Genomic DNA, 23,850 nt, shown 5'->3' with positions numbered 1-23,850 from the left:
GTGCTGATCACGAGGACGGGGAAAAGAGTCACCAAAGCGAGACCTCGTTCTCCCGCCCGGTTCCTCCAGATCCAGAAGGGACAGGTCGGAGCTCCTCTTTGGGGCTACCGCGACCTTCCCCAGAAACATCCACCTTACCTCTCCATGCCGAGGCACCATGAGGGTCCACTGTACTTAGGAATATAGATGATTTAGGATTCCTGCTGCCACAATGTAAGGAATTCCATAGAAGCCAAGAAATAAAGGCTCTTTTGGTGTAAAAGACCGTTTATTCAGACATCTTAGAAAGCTCAAGTACACGCAGTGGCAGGAATAAGATCTCCCGCCAGAAACACAGGTTATAACTCTGTCCATCCCCATCCCCCTCCCGGATTCCCATGGGAACGGAGGTCTCATCTCCCTCGCAGAGATAAGGTCTCCGCCGGAGAAGCTGGCCCTTCGCCCGGGCTGTGGAATGTACTCAAGGCCAGGCGGCTGCCCTTCTCATCAACACCGTTGAATCCTTTACAGCGAGCGGCCCCTGCATGGAGCCGCTTCTTCTGCGTCCCCCCCACTCACCTCGTCCTCCAGCATTGGTCTCGAGGGCTGCAGGGACCCTCCCATGCTGCCCTCCGACCTCCAGGGGCAAACAGGAGCCCTGGGCAAAACCTGAGTTTGATGCGCCCCATTGGTGGCCACCCTCCCCCACCATGACCAAACAATGATTTTTTCCACCAGGTTGTTTCAAAGTCACCATCACATTATAAAACATGCCCCAACCCACAAATCTGAACACAGCAGAAATATTTTTTAAAAACATTTTCGAAATGCTTTCAAAATGTTTTATTACTGCTATGAAAACATTTTATGGTGTTGTATCCAGTCCCCCCAATTGGGGGAAACAGCATCACTTTCAATGTTATTTAAACTGGGGACCCCAGATTCTCCTTTTAAGGTGGATTTAAAAGGAGAATTTGGGCTCCCTAGTTTAAACAAGTGATGCTGGAATCCACCCCCAAACAGCATTATTTTCAATGGTGTTTAAACTAGGGAGCCCAGATTCTCCTTTTAAAACCAGCTTAAAGGGAGAATCTGGGGTCCCCAGTTTAAACAACATTGAAAGTGATGCTGTTTTGGGGTGGATTCTCCCCCCACCTGAAACAGCATCACTTTCAATGTTTAAGCTGGGGACCTCAGATTCTCCCTTTAAATCCATGCCGAAGGGGGTGGATTCAACAACAACAACAACAACAACAACAACAACAACAACAACAACAACAACAACAACAACAAGCTTTATTAGGCATTGAGAGAATAAAAGAAAGAAAACAAGCATAGGCAGGAAGGGGGTGGATTTAAGAGGAAAATCTGGGGAAATTTATGAGGTGCCTGCTGTCAGGGGTGCAATTATTAAGATAGCAGCACCAAAATTTTTAGAGTATCTTCGTGAGATCCTACTGATGATACCACCCAGGTTTGGTAAAGTTTGGTTCATGGGGTCCAAAGTTATGGACCCTCAAAGGTGTAGCCCCCATCTCCTATAGCTCCCATTGGAAACAATGGGGAATGGGGGCACTCCTTTGGGAGTCCATATCTTTGGACTCCGTAAACCAACCCTCACCAAACCTGGGTGATATCATCAGGAGAGAGTCCTGAAAAATCCCTGAAATTTTGGTTCTGCTAGCCTAAAAACTGCTCCCCCTGCAGGCCAAAAAAACACTGAAAAAACACAGAAAAAACACAGAAAAAACACAGAAAATACAAAAAAATCCCACAAACGAACCTGCAGTTTTTGCACCCCCTCAAGGTGGTGCCCTGGGCAACTGCCCACTTTGCCAGATGGGAGGAACGCCTCTGCCTCAGATACAAGAGCATTTATGCCAAAATGTATTTTTAGTTTCACACTTTCAAACGGATGGTAGGGAGCAGGGCTAGGTAGGCACTAGGACCCAGGTGGAGCATTCTACAACCAAGGCCTGCCATGCTTTGTTATGTGATAGAGGAATATACAGTCTACTATCATCTTTATATGGAACAGAGTATAATAATGCAGCTGGGTCATTTTTTTCCCCTTTTGGCAACTGTGACAAAGTTGACAATAAACTCTTGGCATTTAATTAGCATTTGTCCCTTAGATGTTTGTTTATTTCTGTGCTGCCTTTCCACAAGAAATGTCCAGGCAGCAAATATACCTTCTTAATATAGACGTTCTTGTGAAAAGGATATGAAAATTCATTATCTTTTCTGTGTTATTCAAAAAACGTTGATGATAAACCCTATGCCTAAAAAACTTCAGTGTATGTTAAGGTATGACTTCTGTGCGTGAGTCATTCTTGGGAGGGGGGAATAGAGCTGTGTGGGTGACCCACGCATTTGTTGATCAGTTGCATTTGCAGAGAATTGTTCATTCCTCCACATTGCTAGTTTGTTGCAGAAATGAGATGATTTCTGGGATAGGTGAGTCTTTGAGCCAGGCATCTTCTTGCTACTTCTATTGATGACACATGACAATAGTTATCATTTGGGTCATCCAAGTTCATTCTCCAGGTACTGAAATCTATTACTGTTATATTTATCATATCTCTAGAAAACAATAGTGAGAGGTATGCTTGTTTTGAATCCAGCGTTTCCGACTTCTTTTTATATTTTGCTAAGTTTTTATTTTTTGCTAAGTTATAACAAAATGGGGAAACATGAAACCAAGTATTTCATATAAAGACTTTTTCATCTCGCTGTAAAAATGTTAAACATTCTTGAAATTTTTGATTAATGAATGGACTATTGAAGTGCTGAGTTAGGAGACAAAATGTGGACCAGGAATGCTTTCCTTTCCCCTTGTGCTTTTAATGTCAAGTTCCTCTTACAAATTGAGCTGCGAATGAAAGATGTATTTCTGTAAGAAATGAAAAGGTAAATTGATATAATTAAAGAGAAGCTGGTGTAAGAGCTTCTGCTAAATGAATTTTCAAATCGCTGCAGTTTCCTGAAGTGAAAAATTAACAAGTGTGTGTTCTTTGCATTTTAATGTTATGTAGTATGTAGAAATGCTAGCCAAAGCAAAAGGCAAATGGTTATTGTAGGGTAGGGAATGAACAATATGGATTACTGTGTTTTTTTGTTGGAAGACACTGAAATGACATGAGCAGGCAGAAGCAAGAAATGAAGTGATATAAACTATATGTATTTTAAATTCAGATTCAGATTTATTGTGGACTTGGATCAACAGAAAATACACAAGTCTTCCATATGTATTTTAGGAACATTCTAGTATTTGTGTTTTGCAGCAGTACCTCACCTTAATTGAGATAAATTGTATGAAGAGTTCTTGGAATCCTTCAGGTTTCATATCTTTACATATCAATCCCATTCTGAAACCTGATTTTTTAAAAAGGTTATAATTCACTAATAATCTGACCACCATGGACAGAGTTTTTTCTTTAGTCTTTAATAGATTCGTTAGCATTTCCTGTGGGAAATAATGCAGTCAGTTCCAAGAGATTAAGCACTTCATATAATTCCCCCCTTGTATTGCATGTGTAATTTGTTCTCTGTCTCTTATTGTGAGGTTAGGCATGGTGTGGGGGATGAACACCCTCCACTTATACCTGGATTTAAAAAAAAGGCCAGGAAAATGTCAGACACTTCGACCAATGCATAAGTAAGGAAAAAAGAACGGCTCAAGGCAGAAACCCCTTCAGGTTCTGATGATGGCTGCCTCAGCTAGTTCTTTTACCCAGTTCTGTTTTCTGCTAACCTTTCTCCTTGTGCAGGGCCAGTTTAGGCAGTCAAAGCCTTTAAGAAACTCAGGGTAAAGGGTCTACAGCAGTGGTTCCTGACCTTTTTTTCACTTGTGTACCCCTTGGCAACCCATCTGCCTAAAATTGTACACCCATATTAGCAAACCCGTTATGTAATTTTTCCATACCCACAAACACTCTGCTGTGTATCCCTAGAGGTACACATATCCCAGGTTGGGAACCACTGGTCTACAGCCATGAGCTCTATGGCCAATATCCAGTCTGCTTACAAACGTGGGAACAAATAACTATCTATTTCACATAAAATTATTCAAAAATTATTATTATATCATCCTACCGTTGTTCCAAATAGCTTACAGTGATGCAGATTTAGTCATAGAATTTAATTCCCGTAACAATCATGTGCGGTAGATTGTGTTCAAGGATGAGAACTTTCCGAAGGCCTGCTAGTGAGCTCCTTAATGGACAGTGCATATTGACTACTGGCTTCCCATCATAGTATCTACTGTTCATCTTGCCTATTTTCTTAATCATCACCTTTATAGAGCTGATATAATTGACCAGCTGAAACAAATGACCAGCAGGATAGAGTTTTACCACATGGTTGCTTGATTTTCCTTTTTTCCTAGTGTACATTCTTATGTATGCAATGGTCATCAGAATTATTAAAGCATGGCTGGTGTATTTAGATGGATAAATTGTGCTTGCTTTAGTCTGAAACACAAGCTTCCATGGCATGGTAAGAATTGAACCCGAGTCTCCCAGACAGTAGTCTGACATTTTTAACCACTATGCCAATTGACTGGAAAAGCTTGCTGGATTCAACTCTATGCTGGGTATTACTAGGGAAAGGTTTGAAATGTCCTTGAATAAGATTGGTTGTATAACTTTGTTTTGAATGCTATATATTTCTGGAAACCTCATCTCATAAATATGATCGTACTGGGAAATATACTGCAAAGCAATCATGTGAAGTGGAGAATTTTCTAGTTCTGCCCTTCTCTGCTGAAAAAGTTCTGCCCCACGTATGCAAATATAGTCTATTTATCTATAAAGGTTGGAACTGTTGTTCTTCAACTCTGTCATGTTAGGTAGGCCAAATGTAATTTGTGAAGCACTGGCAAACCCTAGTGCCTGCCCATGGTCCAGACTTGTATTTAGGGTATTTGCCTGTTTTCCTATAATTATTTAAATTGTTTATTGGAATTTGAATCAGGAAGTTCCAACTCAAATTTTTATGGAAACCTTTCACAATTACTGAGAAAAGAATTTTAAAATGATCCAGGAGTTGGAGAAGTAGTTTCTTTTGTCAGTTCTAAACCTTCTGCATGTCATCTTCTTGGATGCTCCTGACTTCTAGTACTTAAGAGGACAAAGTTTCCTCTTTTCTACTCCAGGCATAATTTTATACCCCTCCCTGCCTTTTGGCTAAATTGAAAAGTTACAAATACATTAAATCTTTCAGCTTTTCTTTACTATAAGTAAAGAAAATACTTTAGCTGTACACAAATCTTAAGTTACCTTTTGTGTAATGAATTTCTTGGGTGAAGTATGTGCATGGATATAACTTTAATGTACACACTTTTTTGAAGATATTTTAGGGCAGTGGTTAATTCTGTAAGAGTTGGTACTTGCATGTATATATGTGTGCAATCAAGGCGCACAAGGCACATATTTTATAAATACAATCCATTTCAGTAAGGAATGTTTATAGAGAATGTGCATGGATAGCACAAATTATATTAAATACCAGCTCAATTTAACCTCCTTTCCAACCATTGGTTGGGCAGCTAAAGAAGCAAAAGTAATTGTAATGGAAATACTGCAGCAGTGCACAGAGGCATAGCTAGAATTGATCCATAGCAACATAATTAATTTGTAACTATGGATGGAGTAATACCAGTGCAGTGCTGGCAACCCCCAGGTGAAATGTACGAGTTGAGTGGCAATGAATGACATCATCAGTTCCATAATGTTATTTCTGGTGCAAAACCAGAAGTGAAGTCACTTCTGTATTAGCGTGATTCTAATCCCCACTCTCTACCTGTGTATTGACTATGGAGGACTACAGAGACCTTTGACTCAGCCAAAATATACTGCTTTAAGTTCTGCTACAGATCATTGTAGGGATTTAGTGTTAGGAGATGTTTGCTTTGTTTATTTTACATTTTCCAAGTGGATCTTAAGCAAAAGGGTGTCTGTACTGTTCTCATAATGTAGAACATAAAGTGTTGGAAAACTAGCAAACCGTTATTTGCATTGTAACATTTTAGAATACATTTAAGCATTAGTGTTCCACAAGTATCAGGCATGAACAAGATGCCATACCATGGCTCCATACTAAAATAAAGTGTTCCACACATACTAAACAAAACTGCTAAAATTAATTGTTTTTTGTTCTGGCATTTCAGAATTTCAGTGAGCCGTGGTAAGAAATGTTGCAACTTGGACTTCACCGCTTACTTTTGTGAAGCAGGGCTTCTGAGTTCGCTCTTAAATGACACAGACGACAAAGATTGATAATGGAACAAGCCTATAAAATCACACACTGGATAGTTCTGTGTGCAGTTCCATTACGTTGTTGGCGCACAGCAAAGATTTTGTTTTCCAAATGTGAAGTGGTTAGATTGGCAAGATTTAAACCATCTGCACACTAGATTAACTTGTCCAGGGATGATGGGAATATTTGCTGACGTGCTGTAAAACCTATGGACTAGAACAGATTATTCTGTATGCAGTAATGAGAAAAACGACCAGATTTGGTACTCTTTCATTATGTAAAGGACTTTGGCTATAAAGACTTCTGAGGTGCATGATTTAGAGCAGCAATATTTACTCTGTTTGCTATTGCCACACTTGCTATGACTACAGTATGCCCTGTTCTCTGCCACGTCAAACACACACATATGATAATATAAGATATAGCTATTAATAAACATGTAACAATAACATTTTCTATTATTGGAGCACCTCTCTGAATGAAGGGTTGTCTTTCCCCCGTCTCTGCTAAATGTTAGCCTGGCCTTGTGTACCTGAAGAGAGGGGAAGAGCTTCCCCTTCCCTGCAAGAGGCACATCAGGTGAGAATGAGATTGCCAAGGTTCCCAGAGGAAGACCAGCCAGCTATGGAGAAAGGGAATGAAACCATCACAATGCCACTGTAGCAATCTTGCTCATTTCCTGGGTGCCTGCTGTGGTGGTAGTCATAAGTTGTGGTTGTATTCTCTGTGACCAGCTATATCTCTCTCACATGTTTTGGGAATGAGAGCGCAGATTCTGTGGAGAAGGACTGGAGGCTGTTGGAAAGGATGAGTCCTTTGTTTCCATGTTTTGGACAAGGCTTACAGCTCAGGAAAGCTGACGGCTTATCTGTCTTCATGCCTCCAACAGCTGCTTTAAGGAGGGAACCACCTGCCAATTACAATATCTACTGGACAATGATCTTGTTGAATTGGAACATGGAAAGGGTGACACACTAGGAAAGAGACACAGGCGCCATGCGAAATAGTCCCATGTGACTTCCAAACTTTTGAGAGAGGACTCTCTGATTTAGCAGTCTGGTGTTATTTGTTTTGTTCAATGCTAGCTGGCATTCCTGATTGAAATCAGTATTATGTGTTGTTTTATATGGGTCACTGTTGGGTAAAAGACATCAAAATGTTTCGTTTATTGTTTACAGTATACCAATATACTAATATACCATAGGTAAATGATTAATAAATTAATCTTATCTAAGTCTGGTAGATCTTTTCCAGCCAGAGTCTTCTTCCTAACCAGCATCCTCTTTGTCTTACCTGGATTAAGCTTTGGTTAATTGATCAACATGAAGACACAGTCCTGGGACCCAACTGTGTAGCTGCCATGGGGACATCCAGGCACAAATCCCACGGGAGTCACATGGGGGGTAAAAAAGGCCTGCCCGTGTGGTGTGCACATATTGTGCTGAGGCCCAGCCATGCCCTCCTCCTTCCCAGAAGTGGCTGGGCCTTGGCCCCTCCATGGTACCCCTTGCAGCACCTCCTCCCCCCCCCCCCCGCACCCCTTCACTTACCTGAGTTCAGCTGGCTGCAAAAATCAGCCAGTTGAAAAAGTAGCCTAGTGGAAACTACACTTCCCAGGAGACCTTGCAAGGCTTGGGGGGCACCAGGGGAGGGGGTGCCAGGCACCATCTTGCCCCGGGTGCCATTTTCCCCCCTATGTCACTGCTGGGACCTTCACAGCTGCTTCTGGAGACTTAGATGGTGATATACAGAAAGCTGGGTGGATTTACATATAGATTAATGAGGAATATAATGGATCCTTTGAGCCTAATGGGCTGATGTTGCATCCCCTATGAAACTCTTCACTTCCTACCAGCCAGAAACAAGCAAATCCAATGCAGGGCTGCTATTTTTAGCCCAAATACTGATTACAGTCAATTCAAAACATAATGGTTGACTTATCAAATGCAATATCAGTGGTAATGGGTTGCCCTTATCCATGTGTAGAGAAAGATATCCATCAGGATCAAAATAGCTGTTCAGTAGCCAAACCCAGCATGAACCTATTTTAAAATGGGTCCAAGGCAGGTGCACCATTCAGAAATGTCTGCAGTGTTCCTGACTCTCAAGTCTTTTCATAACTAAGCTGAGCTACTGCACAGCTGTGATGAACTTGCCAGTGTTGGACTGAAATTTATAATTTTTGTTTGAAGCTGTTGTCTTCCTTCTGATATATAATGGGTTACTGGTTTCCTGTCAGTTAGGAGAATTGGCTACTGAGAAAGGAGTACCAATTTTTTCTGTAATAAGATAACATCATTCATGGTGTAACACTTTTCTTCCCCCCCTCTCCTATTTGTAAACCTTTTGCTTTAACATCATCTGTTTAATTGTGGTTGTGTGCATGTGTGTTATAAACAACAATCAATCTAGATGTCTTGTGTTTACAATTTTTCAAGTGCAGAGGCTTCTGTTAATGAACGTGATCATTTACAGTGTCACTGTAGTATTGGCATGTTAAATAATTTAGTAGGCTGTGGCAGGTAGATAGCTTTGCGCCGTCTCTGTTTCTATGGTAATACATTTGCTTAATGCAAATATTAGTCATTCTGACTATGTGGATCTCTAGGTTCAGGAAATTTATTGGTGAGGATAGGGAACTCTGCCTGAAGTGATTCATTTTCAGTGCTGGTACAATGACAGGTCTGGATGTGGTGAACTGAATTTGCTTGATAGCCACAAGACAGGCAGACGTTGACTGGCCTGCATTCAGAATATCTGTTATTTGCTTTTATTCCATAAATTATTTGAAGGATCACTTGATCAGGCATTGATAGGTGTTGGATGGAGGCGACAAAGATGGCAGAGGTTGATAGGCATGAATGATTATGGTGCAGTTTTTATTTTTGGCAACTTATGTTTTAGTCCTTGACATTGCAGGACTTGTTGTAGAATGGGAGACAGGATATTCCCCTCAGCCTTCCTATTGTACTTGCAATTATGGAATCTTGGAACTAATCTGGTTGCCTTAGCCTAGCTCAGGCGTGGCCAACCTATGGCGCTCCAGATGTTCATGGACTACGATTCCCATCTGCCAGCATGGCCAATTGGTAGGCATGAATGCTGGCAATTGGTCGTGCTGTCAGGGGCTGATGGGAATTGTAGTCCATGAACATCTGGAGTGCCATAGGTTGGCCACCCCTGCTAGCTGATGCCGGAGTATTATGGTGGCCAGCTCCAGCTTGGGAAATTCCTGGAGATTCCTTGAGTAGTACCAAGGAAAATAGTGAACTCATGGGGATGTGATGCCATAGAGTCTACCTTTTGAAACTCTAGTGAGGACTGCTGCAGTTCGGAGACTAGTTGTGATTTTGGGAAAGCTCCAGCCCCAACCTCCAGCATTGGCAACCTGGTTTTCCTGGGTCAGATTTTCTGTTGTTTATGCTGCTTTATTGCCACTTGGGCTGGAATATTATCCTGTGAAGGCAGTCTTTTCTGTAGCCTTGATATTGTGAATATTAACAAGACCAGCTTTCATACGGTGCTCGACACCTATTTTGTACCTTCAAGCTGACTTTACTCTTCAATTAGGCCTCCACAGCATCTTGTCTTTGCTCCTTGTCCTTGTTCCATGCTGTTTACTTGGTGGCGTCTGTACTTGTTTACTTCTTGGGCCAAAAGTATCTTTCCAGGGATACTCCTTGGCTTAGACTATTACAATAGTGGACCCAAGAAACCTAATAAAATATGGTTACCATATATACTCGTGTATAAGCCGACCCGTGTATAAGCTGAGGCACCTATATTTACCACCCAAACCTGGGGAAACTTATTGACTCGCGTATAAGTCGAGGGTGGAAAATGCAGCATCTTAGTTAGTTTAGTTTATTGGATTTGGATACTGCCCCCCCCCCCCACAAGGGCTCAAGGCATTGAACAACAGACTGGGGCTGCTGGCTTGGGCTCCTCTCTTGCACGGAGGTCGCTGGGCTGGCTGGGGAAGAGGGGAAGATCTCCCCTCTTCCCCAGCCAGCTGGGCAGCCTCCGTGACTTGCGTATAAGCCGAGGGGGGCATTTTTCAGCCCGGAAAATGGGCTGAAAAACTCGGCTTATGCACGAGTATATATGGTAAGCCCCAGTATATAACAACAAATTTCTACACAGGCATGAAACTTGATCGGTGACCTTGGAACAGTTGTTATCATATATGATAAAGAGGGTGGGGGCACGCATGACAGATTCCTTCTTTGAACTCACTGGAGAAAGCTTGGGATAAAAGTGTGCTCAATCAATAAATTTCCAGGTATGTTATATTGACAAAAGGCCAGACCTCAGTGACCTGGTAGTAAGGTACAGTATATGTCTGATTATATTCTGCATAACTTATGTCTCTACTGGTATGGGGTACAAACTGACTTTTTTTGCTTGTGCTTTCTTGGCACAGGTTTTAAGAAAAGTTGTTTTCTTTCTTCAATCATAATGGCACTACTTACTCTCAAAGGTTCATCATTTCAAAGCAATCATTGCACAAATAGATGTGATTCTAATATAATGTTCTCTTGCTGTAGTTTAATATTATCCTTGGGAATTAAACTTTTCAAGCATTATAAATTGTGCTTATAATGAAGGTTACTATGATTGAATTTAACATTAACACTAAGATGATTGCATTCCAGGCTTAACATTAAGAGGAGGCATGCAAGCAGATTTAACCAGCATAATGAATTGCAAGTTTGATTCATTAGTTCTTAACAGTGTCATGCATTGCAGATAATGACCCAATCATCTGCTGCTGCTGCCTACCAATATCATAAGCAAAATATTGCTTTAACACAAGTTATACTATTTACAACAAACCTTGCCTGGTCTTCTGAGCTAGTTATTATTAATATTATGTTTCAGTATTTGTGGATACTTTTCATTTGAGAATGGTAAAAGATGACACTGGTGAGCTTTGAACCCTGCAGTTGCAACAAATATTAATGTCAATTGGAACTATGTATTCTGTGTCTTCAGTTTGCACCCATCTTCATAAAAATGCCTATGCTTGAGATTCTGTACATATCACTACTGGAAGAAGTACAACCGCAACAGATTTGCTAAGTTGTTCTATTTCTGTGCAGACTAGAAAAGCAGTTGCTGTTACCACAGTGGTTGTATCCAAAATTAGAGTGATTGGTAATGTATGTTCTTACATAAAGATATTTAATATAGTATGTGTAGTGCTCATATGTATCTGAGAGTGATGGACATTATGATCATTCTGGGCCTTTATTCTATTATACAATACAGCTACTGTGGTACAATCATGTGTGCATGATTGACTTATTCAGGAGCTGAAGGAAAAATAGGCTTCTGAGAGGGGAAAGGTCCTGCAAAATTTCTGGCTGCCTAAAGGAAGCAGGATTGTGGGGATAGGGCCATGGTGGCGAACCTTTGGCACTCCAGATGTTATGGACTACAATTCCCATCAGCCCCTGCCAGCATGGCCAATTGGCCATGCTAGCAGGGGGCAGTAGAGTATAATCCACTAACGCCCTAGTGCCAAAAGGTGCCGCCATCCTGAGATAGGGGAACATCAAGAGGGCTGGAGGTAGCCATCATGGCAACTGGTTTGACAGCTTCTGAAAGCACAAATGTGACAGAAAAACAAGTTTTTTCTTTGGACCGTGTAAAGGGGCAGAGCAAAAAGGGCATTGACATCTGATAATGTGGTCAACATACATTCCATGCGGATAGATGGGACTTGGAAAGCAGGGTTGGGAATGTGTCCTTTGAAGCAAGCCCTTAGCAGTGATATTTGTTTTGTGGAAACTGTGTTTAGTGATTTCTGGTGTTTTCCTCTGCCCACTGAATGGATGCTTGACTCTGTAGGATTTTTGTCAGAGTGGGATTTTTTTGCCATCAAGTCACAGCTGACTTATGGTGACCCCATAGGGTGTCTCAAGTCAAGACACATTTGATGGTGGTTTGCAAGTCAAGAGAGATTTGATGGTAATTTGCCATTGCCATCCTCTGCATCATGACCCTGGTATTCCTGGAGGTCTCCCATCCAACTTACTAGACAAGGTCAGAGCTGAGAGTGAGTGACTGGTCCAAGGTCACCCAGCAAACTTCCATGGATTTCCCAGGTCCTAGTCTGACACTTTAATTACTGCACCATGCTGACTCTCCTGGATAGGAAACCGAGAACTTGTATTATAGCCTTGTCTTTATGTGTGATGCAGCTGGGTTGTTTATAATTATATATATTGCAAGCTGCATTGGACAGAAACTTGAAATATGAATCAAAATGTTTTTGAGTACCAGCATTCAGCTTTTCTTCAGTATTTGACCACTGACATCTTCCTTGAAACTCTTCTGCCACAGTGTTGCAGGATTAGTAAAAGGAGTTAGTGATGTCTGTGATGTAGATGGCACCTTTTAATCAAGTGGGTTAATTTTTTCCAACAATCATGGCTTATTGGTGACCTTTTAAAAGACTGGTGTACTTCCTTCTGGTACTTTCTATAAAGAAAACCTAAAACATTTCAGGAAATCTGGGCAAGACAGGATCTTATTCTCTTTCAAGTTTCTCATCATTCTTTTTCTTCATGTTAACTGGTACGAGTGAATTAGTGGACAAATTCTGTTCCTTTCATTAAATTTCATGTCATACTACACTGAGATCTTTTTACTTAGTTGTTCTACACCACATAATATTAAGAACGATCCTTGTGTAGTCCATTATAGCAACATTTCACACACCTCTTTTTTCCCATGCTTGTTGCCCACTGACAATTGTGTTAATCACTTGTGCCTACTGATAGCCTGCAACAAAAGACAACCAAATGATTTCCTGTTTACAAAGCTTCCTGCCTAGTCACCACAGGTCAACAGGCAACTGGACTATTTGTAAGTCTGTACTGCAGTTATTTCCTCTACTAAATAACTTTTAATTTATAAATGACAGCCAAACATCTATTCTTAAATTGTTTATCCTCCTCAGATTGAAGAAGTGTTGTGAATAGAAATGAATTCTAGCCTTATGTGTACTATTCGGGTTTAATTCTATTTAGCCATGGTATTTATCCTTCACAGTTCTGTATTATGGAGGGAACCTGGTCTAATAATTTGACTAGTGCTACAAATTGAAACTGGGTGTAATTACTTGATTATATAAGAGAATTTTACCTATATATCATTCAATGGACAGTATCTTGGAATCTCGTTTCTCAGGTGATAAAGACATTCACTGTGATGAAATGTTGCTCTTGATGTGTTTATCAGGACAGATCCTATTCTCAAGTCCTTTTTACACAATATTATAGGGAGGAGCTTGAAACGTCAGGGCTAGTCCTTTTGTGTCATGTGATGAGAACCAGGTAGGCGATACTTGCAAAAGAATTAAGATTGTAGGTTAATTGCTGATATTTGGCTTGACGGTACCTGATCTTTCCTGGCCTTTTTCATAGCAACTGGCACAAGTTGTAAAGTGCTGGAGCCTGGCTGATAGAATGCCTGGTTTGAATATCACTCTAGTGCCCTAAATTTTTCCAAACTGGTAATAGAGCTGACTTGGGCAATGCCGCTTCCCTCTTCTCTTGCTCTTGTACAGTCTTGAGTGTTGTGAATGATTATATATTGTGTTACAGGAATAACTGCTGTTTGGAAGCAGTCCAGGCATAGTTTTTAGGTGAGAGGTTGTTGCAGGCATGGTAAATTTCAGAAAGGGCCTCTTTTCTAAAGTTTATGTCAATTTCATACAACAACTTTCCATTTCTCCTTGGGTCACTTTGATGCTAGTATGATTGTTTTCCCACTCCAGCACTGTATTTGCAACTTTAACAAAATAAACCCATAAATAGCTAATACCTTGCAATTGCTTCTTTAATCCTCCTAGGGGCTGCTATTTCCTTACAAGATCTGTTTGTCTCCTGACTTAGTCTTGGATGTATTTGTTTGGGAATTATATTTCACTGATTTTCCCCCACCCACCAAATTGTATAATTCACTGTAAAGCAGATGTTGTGGGTCGTATTTGTCAATTACCCTTTTTGCCTTCTCAGCAAATGCACTTGTATCAGGCTGCCATTAGCAATTGAAGCAGCAACAGTTTTATTTTGGCTTGATCAGCATAAATCTGATTGCATTCAGATCTCAAATTTAACCATAGTTAAGTCAAAATGTGCACTAAATTAGCTTATTGCTGGGATTGTGTGTCTCTGTTGCTGCTTCCCACCCATCCCCCTCTCCAAGAAATCCCAATTAGAAAGTAACTTCATGATGTATACATTCAGGTGTGCAAGTAAAGGAGAATTACTATGAGAACCTTGCTATTGCTGAGAAAATCAGCTCTGGCTAAACTAACCTTCACATCTACATTTGTATATCACAAGAAGCTGGAATTTCCTGCATCAAGTTCCTCATGAATAGGAAAGAGGAAGGTATGCACGTGACCCTGAAAACAACTTGGTTTTAACCTCAGTTAAATTTGCCATCTGAATGCAGCCCATGCATTTGTTCTGATTAATTCATTTGAAAGTTTGTCCCATTGCTCTAATGAATGGCTGTGTAGGCACAGTTGAACAAAATCATTGTTCTGTGCTGTAAAGATAACCTTTATACTTCTGTAGTCACCTGTTTTGCTGTTTTGAAGTCATATGCAGATAAACTATTTTGTTTATAATTTTTGAGGCTCTTATTAATGGGCATACTATTCAGTTGCTTCAGTACTTTATTGCTAGTGTTTTATTTATGCATAGGAGAAACGACAACTGTCAAGACAGAAACATAAAAAAATTGTGAGTTTCATTCCCAAATAAAACTGTTTTCACAGCTGATATACTGTTCTCACTTTTTTGGCTATTGTTGTTTTGGGTGAAACAGAGGATATGCATCTACAGGTTGTTTGCTATATAAGATGAGTTACATACCTTGGTAATTTTTTCGTTTTGAATGAGCCTGAAGGTACAGTGATGCTGCTGGTTTTCTTGGAAGATCTGAGCTCGTGCGTAGTCTCTCTATTACATTTTTATCCTGTTCCTTTCTCCAAGAAGTTTGGGGTGTTGTATATACCTCTCTCCTCCATTTTATCCTCTCACTAGCCTCAGTTGCAGTGGCATACTGCTCACAGGGACAGGTGGGGTCAAATGACCTAGGCACAATGGCAGAGGGACCCTGCAAAATCGCCCCACCCCCCTCCTCACTCACACTGATCTGGCTCAGAAGAGCTGGGTTGGCATGGGGGAGGAACCTAAAGACAGAGCTGGCCTGCTGCCGTGGCGCCTACCCGAGCCACCTCCTTGCCTACCCAGGTCCTTGGGATGTGGTGGAGGGTGCTGCCAGACTGCTGCTGTTGTGGTGTCCATCTATGTCACCCCAGCCCCCGAGTCCCACCACCAAACACGGGGGCATGGGAGGGCACCCGGAGCAGGTGTTGTCCCCAGGGGCATTTCCCCCCAATACGCCTCTGCCCAGTTGTTACCAAAAGAACTCCATATGGTGTTTGAACCTGGCTTTCCAAGTTCTAGTTCAGCTGTCTAACAACTACAAAATGCAGATCCCAAAGTTCCACTGAAATGTTCCATTCCACTCAGGCATTATTTCCTCCTAGATGAAGGTGCTAGTACTAGTACTTATCTCCCTAGCTCAGCGGTTGGGAACGTGTGGCTCTCAAGCCGCATGCGGCTCTTTTGTTCTTGTTCTATGGCTTCTTGGGACCCTAGCTGCTAGCGGCTAGCCGCTCAACACGAGGGGGCCAGGGAGAGAGGCGGCCGCGCGTCCCCAGCGTGGCCAACGCCGAGCCCCACAACTGGCTCCTGGGGCGGCGTGGAGAGCAGTGCCGGTTGTGCAGAAGGAAGGGAGGGGGAAGACACTGCTCCCTCAGCATGCCGCCGAGGGGGCGGGCAGAAAAAGAGAGGTTCCTGGCGGGTCTGCTCCGCGCTCCGGAGCTCTGGCCGAGGGGAGGCGAGGTAGCAAAGGTAGGGGTGGGCAGGCTGGCAGGCGGAGACGCCTCGGCCCAGCCTGGTCCTTCACATGGCAAAGTAGTGCTGCTGCTGCTGCTGCTGCCGCCGCCGCTTCTGGGGCACCTCCCTCCCCTCCACCACCAGCCCACCCCTCAGCTACCTGGCGGTACTCCAGATTGAAGAGGGGAGGGGGCCAGAGCAGGGAGGAGAAGCCAGCCGAGCAGGCAACCTCCAGCCCCTGTGCGCGCGCGCCCGGAGGGAAGGGAAAGAGGCCGGCCGGCACCCACCGTTTCCTCCGCAGGTCCCCCCTCCTCCCCCCACGGAAGCCCCACTGGCCGCAGCAGGAGGCGCAGGCAGCCCCTATCCCTGCTCAGCCCTTCCCGCCGACCTCCCAGCAAGGACGGACAAGTGTGCCTTGGGATCACTTGCAGGGCTCCAAGCAATGTGGGTTGAGGAGAGAGAAAGGAGGTGCCGCATCTGAGAGACAGCCCGAGGCAATGCTTGCAGCTCTGCTGGTGCCTCGAGAAGAAGTGTGGAGCTATTGGGGGGGGGGGCTTTCGGCCAAGCTCCAAGGCGACTGCCCTTGTTGGGCTCCGCGGGGCTCTTGGACGCGCTCCAAAGCCCCGACGCGCAGCAAGCTGCACTACAGTTCCCCCACTTGTGGCAGCACTGCTCAGTATCCTGACAGCCCAAGCCATGCCTCTCCCCTCGCAAGGGGCCTCGCCACTGATGCGTACTCGGAGCCCAGTCGCTTGTCCCCACCCACTCCCTTGCGGCTCCAAGTGTTTTCTTTTCCGTGGAAAATGGGTCCAAATGGCTCTTTGGATCTTAAAGGTTCCCGACCCCTGCCCTAGCTCTTCACCCCCTGACTTGTGCCTTGACCAGTCCTGGACTAACCCTACTTCCTCTGCACCTTACCCATTATATCCATTTATGTGTAGTATAGCTCCTTGGTGGCTCCCTCCTGCTTTACTCGGCTTTAACTGTCTATTCCTACTCCATAGGCTTCTGGGAAGGGGAAACTCCTCACTGTGTGCGGGTTAGGCAAGACCTTGAAAGCAGTTCCCATAAAACACAAATTAATATAAGAATATGTGGTTTCCTTATAACCACAGTGGACTGTTCTGCTTATCTCCTTGCTGTCCTGTTGCAGAAAGGAAGAACAAAGTCTGAGAGTTACAGTGGGTTTCATAAGCTTGTCTTGATTTTATTTTAGGCAATGTACTAGAAAGTTCTACTTTACTTAATCAGAAGTTTCTTTAGTAATCTATGTATTTTTAAATGTGGTTTAGAAATTCTAGTTTAAAATGGAAGCCTCACATAGGAATTATGAAACTGTATAAATACATGTTGTTATAAAAAAAGAGGGTTAATTTAAATCGAAGGGAATTGTATTTATGTAATTACAAGGCAGACTATAAACAAGGAAAACTATGGGCACAGGAACATACTAGCTGCAATCACTTTAACAGGGGAGACTCCAGACTTGCAGGAGCTAATAGGCACAGGGCTTCCTTATTTATATTTTAGGACTGTTGTGCAAAAGGAGAAATCATAAGAAAAGGCAGTTAGTTTAAGCTCTGTTGTGTTCTAAGTGCGTATGTACGTTTCTTGAGAGGTGCTCCTGTTCAACATCTCAGACTTGCATATTTAAGTTGCTAAAACTTTTTTTGTCTTTGCGGAACCTTTTCCTGGGGGACAGGATGTGAGCAGCAAAGGACTTTTAGTTCTCTAGAATGACAGGTGTGCTTGTAAAAACTTGTGCACTTTGTCTTAACTACAGTACTTGTCAAGCAGCCCAATAATTAAGACAGACTACTTCCAAGATGGCTCACCAAGATTTACGTGTGGAGCAGGATTTTTAACATGTAGCATCAGATAGCCAAATACATTTCTCGCCCAGTTTTACTAATTTCCCTTAATCAGATGGCACTGTTAGCATCCATATCCAGTTCCATAGAGCTTAAATGATGGAGATGTTCCATCGGGCCTATGGTTGGGGCAACAACAATTACATCATAGCTGGCCTCCTCATCTTCTTCTCCCCTATCCTTTTATCTGTTATTGTTTACTATTATTATGTGATCTAGTTGTGTTGGGTGGGCTTGAAGCTGCTATATTCCTCCTCTTGGGCTGCTCAACCAGGAAGATACAACATATTATAACTATAAACAGTCACCGGGAGGTGGGAATTTAAATTGATGGGTTTTACTATTCTATGATTAGATGTACATGATTAGATGTAGACTCTTTGAAGGCATCTTGTGGCTCATATAATGGCATGAGGGTTATGTTTGTATTCATTCACAGACTGGTCAAGACACACCCAACCATTGTAGGCTGGTACTTAATTTGCATGAAACCATGCTGTGTCTTGAAGTGATTGAGCGCAGTGATGGAGTGAGGGGGAAAAGTGTCAGGTGCACCGGTCCGCTCCTGCCACGCCAACATCCACCTGTCTCACCTCGGAATGCCCCTGGAATGCCTTTGCCACACCTCCGCAGGGGTGTGCCCCTGGTGTGTTGCGCCCCCTCCTTCTTGGAGCTATGCTCTGATTGAGTGTGTATGAAACATCATTGTGTACAATCCTTTTTAAACTGAGTATCTTGAAACTAGTCTGTTTTCATCAGTCTTCTGATAAGCAACTTTTATGGCCTCATAAAATTCTACAAGTTTGTACTTTACAGAACTGCACCTCTGGCTGCTTGCCTCCAAGATTTCTGTTTGAGATTTGCTATTTAGTGGTGAAGTGTGTTGCACTTTGATATGTTAAACTACACATAGAGTGCAATCCAAAACTAAGGCCGTTTCCGCACGGAGGCGGAAGCGGCTGGGTCGGCGTACTCGAACAGTCCCAGAAAGAGCCGGGACGACGGCGCCGCAGAGCGCTGTCGCCCTGCCAATCCGGCATGTCCCCGGGCCTCCGGCACGTTGCCGAGGCCTGAGGACACGCCCCCTGGCCCTGCGCGCCTTCTCCTGCGTCGCAGGGCAGGGGGCGTGTCCCCAGGCCTTGGCGACGCGCCGGAGGCCCGGGGACAAGGTAAGTGCAGGGAGGGAGTGGGGGGGGAGGCGCCTTGAAGCCGCTGCCGTTTGTACGGCAGCGGCTTCAAGCTGGCGTTCCCACAAAAGTGCGCTTCCCAGTGCACTCGGGAAACGCCGGCTTTGCGCCGGTCGGGCGGCGCGAGGGCAGCGCAGCTGCAATGCAGCTGCGCCCCCTGTGCGAACGGCGGCCTGGGGACGGCGTTTTTGCTGTCCCCAGGCCGCCATATTTCGCCCGTGTGGAAACGGCCCTCTGTTATGTCCATCTAAACCAAATTACACCATGAAGTCAGTGTGCGTAGATGTCATTCTGCACTATCAGTGATTGATAAGGCTTTTAAATAAATATTTTAAATAAATATCTGCTGAAGTGGTGCGAACCTGCTGAATCTCACCACTAGATGCAACCCATTATTCATTGTGTGCTGTCAGATTTATCTGAATAGAATGATACTTGCCTTACTTTGGTAACATAAGCCTTTCCCTCTGTGTTATAATGACCTTTTATTATTGGTACAAACCTTGAAGTTTTCTTTATGAGCTCTTTAAGATATTGTTATTTTAAGGAGGTTGTCCTTATTAACAGAAAAATCAGGTGTTTGAATGGATTGCAGTTTATGTCAGAATAATAATGTGTTCTATAATGTCATCCCAGTTATAGTGATGCTCAAAAAACGGGCCCAGGATCAAACATTTGAGAACTGTGACAAAGATGTGGATTGGGCTAATTAAGAACTATTATAGACTAAACAATTGATACTTACTGTGAAAGACTGGACCTTGTTTTTATAAAGTCATAGTAGCCCTTATTAAGTAGCCTTAGTAGTAGCCTTATTAAGGAGATTCTATATTGTATTCATATAAAATCTTGTTTGTTGATTTGTCTGTTTGGTTTATTAGCCTTGCAGATCAAAGATGCCTGTCCAGACGTGACATTTGTAATGCAGTGAATTGCCATACAGAGCACAAAGGAAATTTACTATGGCCTAGAACAACGGACCTTTGGAGAGTTTATGATGTCCACAGGTACGAGTGACAGAAAAAACCATCAGGCTGTCAGCCTGGAAGGAGTTGATCCAGAAACCTGCATGATAGTCTTTAAAACTCACTGGTCACAGGTAATGGAACACCAGAAAGCTTATCCTATTTATATTGATTCTTAAAGTTGGTTGTATTGGCAGGAATTCACTTGATTACAAGACTAGGTTGTGGCTTGACTGGCCAAAATACAGTGTACTGCAGTTTCATGTTTTGAAAAACTGTAAAATCTTGCTGCTCCATTATTGATTATAGCACAGTGTGTTTGTTGCAAGAGGACAAAACATTGTTTGATGAATAAATGAAGGAGAGAACTGGGAAATCTAGGTAGTACTCCAGGCAAAACAAAACTAGAATAAAACTCATGTTGTGAAACACTATGGGATTTAAAGTGACCATTTGAATTTATTTATGTAAAATATTTCTACCCTGCATTCTCAGTTTAAAAACTCTATGTGTTTATAACAAAAATACAGAACAGTAAAGTGAAATGAAACAATCAGCAGCAGATAACTATTTCTTATAAAACCAACAGCATTCTAAAAAGAAACAAAACCATCCTTGGTAAATCAGAATTAAAAAAAACACTCCAAAACAATTTGGCAATGTCCAGGAAAATGAGAACGGTTGTTTGGTAGTTGAATTTCTACAGTCCTGACACCCTAAATTGCTGTGGGTTTATGGTAGGCTGCATCAGTAGAAAAGCCGTGTTTTCAGAGGTCTGCCACCTCCTCTGGTGGGGCACATGGATCAGCGTCCCTGAGAAAACTCTTAGCTGGCAGATTAACTGAGATGCAGGAGAATCAGCAAGGTCACATTCTCACTGTCTGCTGGTGAAGGTTACCAGATAGAGTGACCGCAGATAGTTTCAGTTACAAAACCAGGACAGGAGCTAGATTAGTTATGTTTTTGTCTGCAGTCCAGCTGGCAGACTGCTGAAATCATATCAGCTGATGGGATTTAAGCAGCCTACATGACTTCAGTATTACAGAGTAATTTATAAAGGGAAGACTGTTAAGTTGTGTTATTGGTTGTGTTGATTGAGGTCTGTAAAGTTTGGGGGGGGGGGGAGATCTTCCCCTGTTTGTTACCTGAGATCCCTGTACTGAAGAATTTGCGCTTTAGATATGATTCAATTGAAGCTTGCACCTTACCACTGAAATACTTCTCCTAATGAAGGGTTGATTATAGAAAAATAGTCATTTAAAAAAATAGCCTATGAGATTATTTTTGTAAACCACCTTGAACCACAAGGAAAAGCAAGGTTAAAAGGTTTAAACAATTAGATAAGTTTTGTATGAAGGTGGTATATTGTATTCATCACATAAATCAATCCTGGATAGCAGTACTTTGTGAATAGAAAATCTTTACCTGAGAAGTATTTGGTTGTGTTATGTTTTGACTTTTTCTTATTATTTTAAACTATTCTTTACAATACAAATTAAATAAAAAAATACATGTGCCTAAATTCTTATAAGAATTGTTTTCATCGGTGCTATTTGCAAAGTCATAGTATTGCAATAAGGTTCATGTGCAATAGCATGGATGCAAATCTTTGTATAGACTATTGTATACTAGTTCCCTCCTTCAGAGGAAATTATGCATGTTTGTAATCTGGAGAATATGTAATTCATATACAAATTCCTTTTCTCCATTCGTAACTTATTTTCTAATCATCTGTCCATGCATTCTATGCTGAGATATATTTCAAATATACTTTGAAAGTGATCGTACCAACACAAGATTGAACTGAACCTGTTAACCCTGAAGACATGACATTCATGGAAAATAGTCTTAAAATGGTATTTTGAAACTCTTGTGTCCTGATTTGAAAAGTTATTTCACTTTTCCATAGGTGGTGAAAATCTTGGAGAAGCATGACCCTTTGAAAAATATCCAAGCAAAATATGGAGCAATTCCTCAAGATGAAGCCAGCACTGTGCAGAACTATGTAGAGCATATGCTTTTTTTGTTAATTGAAGAACAAGCTAAGGATGCTGCCATGGGACCCATCTTGGAGTTTGTCGTCACAGAGAATATTATGGAAAAACTCTTCTTATGGAGTCTCAGAAGGGAATTCACAGATGAGATGAAAATTGAACAGCTAAAGATGTATGAGATGCTTGTCACTCAGTCCCACCAGCCCTTGCTGCATCATAAACCCATCCTGAAGCCTTTGATGATGTTGCTGAGCTCTTGTTCAGGAACCACAATATCCGCTGTGGAAGCAGAGCTGGTGGTATTACTGAACCAGCTGTGCTCAACTCTAGCCAAAGATCCATCCATTCTGGAACTGTTTTTCCATACTAGTGAGGACCAAGGGGCTGCAAACTTCCTAATTTTTTCCCTGTTGATTCCTTTCATCCACCGTGAAGGGACCATAGGCCAACAGGCTCGTGATGCACTACTTTTTATAATGTCACTTTCTGCAGAAAACAGCGTAGTTGCTAATCACATAGTAGAAAACACTTATTTTTGTCCGGTAAGTTTCTTCTATTGTCGTCTTCTTATTTTGACATAATCTTTCTTGCAGAGCTCCTCCCCTCCCCGCACAATAAAGCAGAGGTCAATAGGATGAAGTAGGTGTTGTCAGTTGCAGTCTTGACACATTTAAGAAGCCAGCGAGCGAGTTACGTTTAGAAAAACACAATGTATTAATTTAAGCATGCAAACTAATTCTTGAGCAGCCCTCTTTTTGAATTATTGATAACTCAGAAGATTGAGATATAAAATGAATAAATTATGAAAAAAATGGTGCTCTTTACAGTGAAATTCTAAGTCTAGTTTAAGCCTGCTGCCTTGCCATCTTCCTGCTACCTTGCCATTTTCCTGGTCATGTGGGGGGGGGGGACGATTTTGCACTCTCCACGTGACCAGATCAGTGGTTCCCCCTGTCCCTAGGCAAATATGCTACTGGTTTTGTCCTGTGGTGTCAGGGGTGTAAGCAGAATGGGGATCACAGCTTACAACACTTGTGAAAAAATTGTGTTGTATTTCATTTCATTTCATTTCATTTATTTTTATTTTATTTTATTTATTTTTAAAAGCTTCTGCATTACATCTGTACAGATCAACTGCAGGGTATGGGAACAGAGATTTGGATACATCCAAATAGTCATTTTAAAAAATCTCCCCCAAGATAAATACCATTATTAAATCTGTTCTGTAACTTCCATAATTATGTTTGCCAATTAATTTTGGGAAAATCTCTTTACTCTGAATATTAAAGCCAACTAAATTAACCTTGAAGCAGTAGGGGGTCACAACTGAATTCCAAATTAGAAGGCAGTGTATTTAATTCATACCAGCAGTGAAGTTGGATACCCCATGACTCTAACTCACTGGCAGAGTCCAGAGTTTATTCTAAAAACATAAAAGGTGCCCTGCTGGATCAGACCAGTGGTCCATTTAGTCCAGCATCCTGTTGCACACAATAGCAAACCAATTGCAGTAGAAAGCCAACAGACAGGCCCTAGAGGCCAGGACTTTGCCTAACGCTGCCTCCTAGTAGTGATCTTCAAAGGGTTTATTACCCCAGGAACACTTGAAGATTGCTCACTTCATAAACACCCATAATTCTGAATTTGTGGTCTTCAGAATTTAGGATTCC

The 23,850-nt window shown here is 42.2% G+C and overlaps 1 protein-coding gene across 3 annotated transcripts in view; it reads left to right on the top strand.

The window, feature by feature from the left end:
- FHIP1A (FHF complex subunit HOOK interacting protein 1A) overlaps positions 1 to 23,850 on the top strand; it is an 89,659-nt gene that overhangs the window by 22,464 nt on the left and 43,345 nt on the right. For all 3 annotated transcript variants that reach the window (XM_048509485.1, XM_048509483.1, XM_048509484.1), the window contains exons 2-3: positions 20,103 to 20,320; positions 22,096 to 22,722. In XM_048509485.1, the coding sequence (XP_048365442.1) occupies positions 20,216 to 20,320; positions 22,096 to 22,722 (732 nt within the window). In that variant the 5' untranslated portion in view covers positions 20,103 to 20,215. The remainder of the gene's footprint in view (positions 1 to 20,102; positions 20,321 to 22,095; positions 22,723 to 23,850) is intronic.

The sequence above is a fragment of the Sphaerodactylus townsendi genome, linkage group LG10 (assembly GCF_021028975.2).
Source record: "Sphaerodactylus townsendi isolate TG3544 linkage group LG10, MPM_Stown_v2.3, whole genome shotgun sequence".
Taxonomy (NCBI): domain Eukaryota; kingdom Metazoa; phylum Chordata; class Lepidosauria; order Squamata; family Sphaerodactylidae; genus Sphaerodactylus; species Sphaerodactylus townsendi.
The sequence above is the reverse complement of the archived record's forward strand: the minus strand, read 5'-3'. Positions and strand labels throughout refer to the sequence as shown.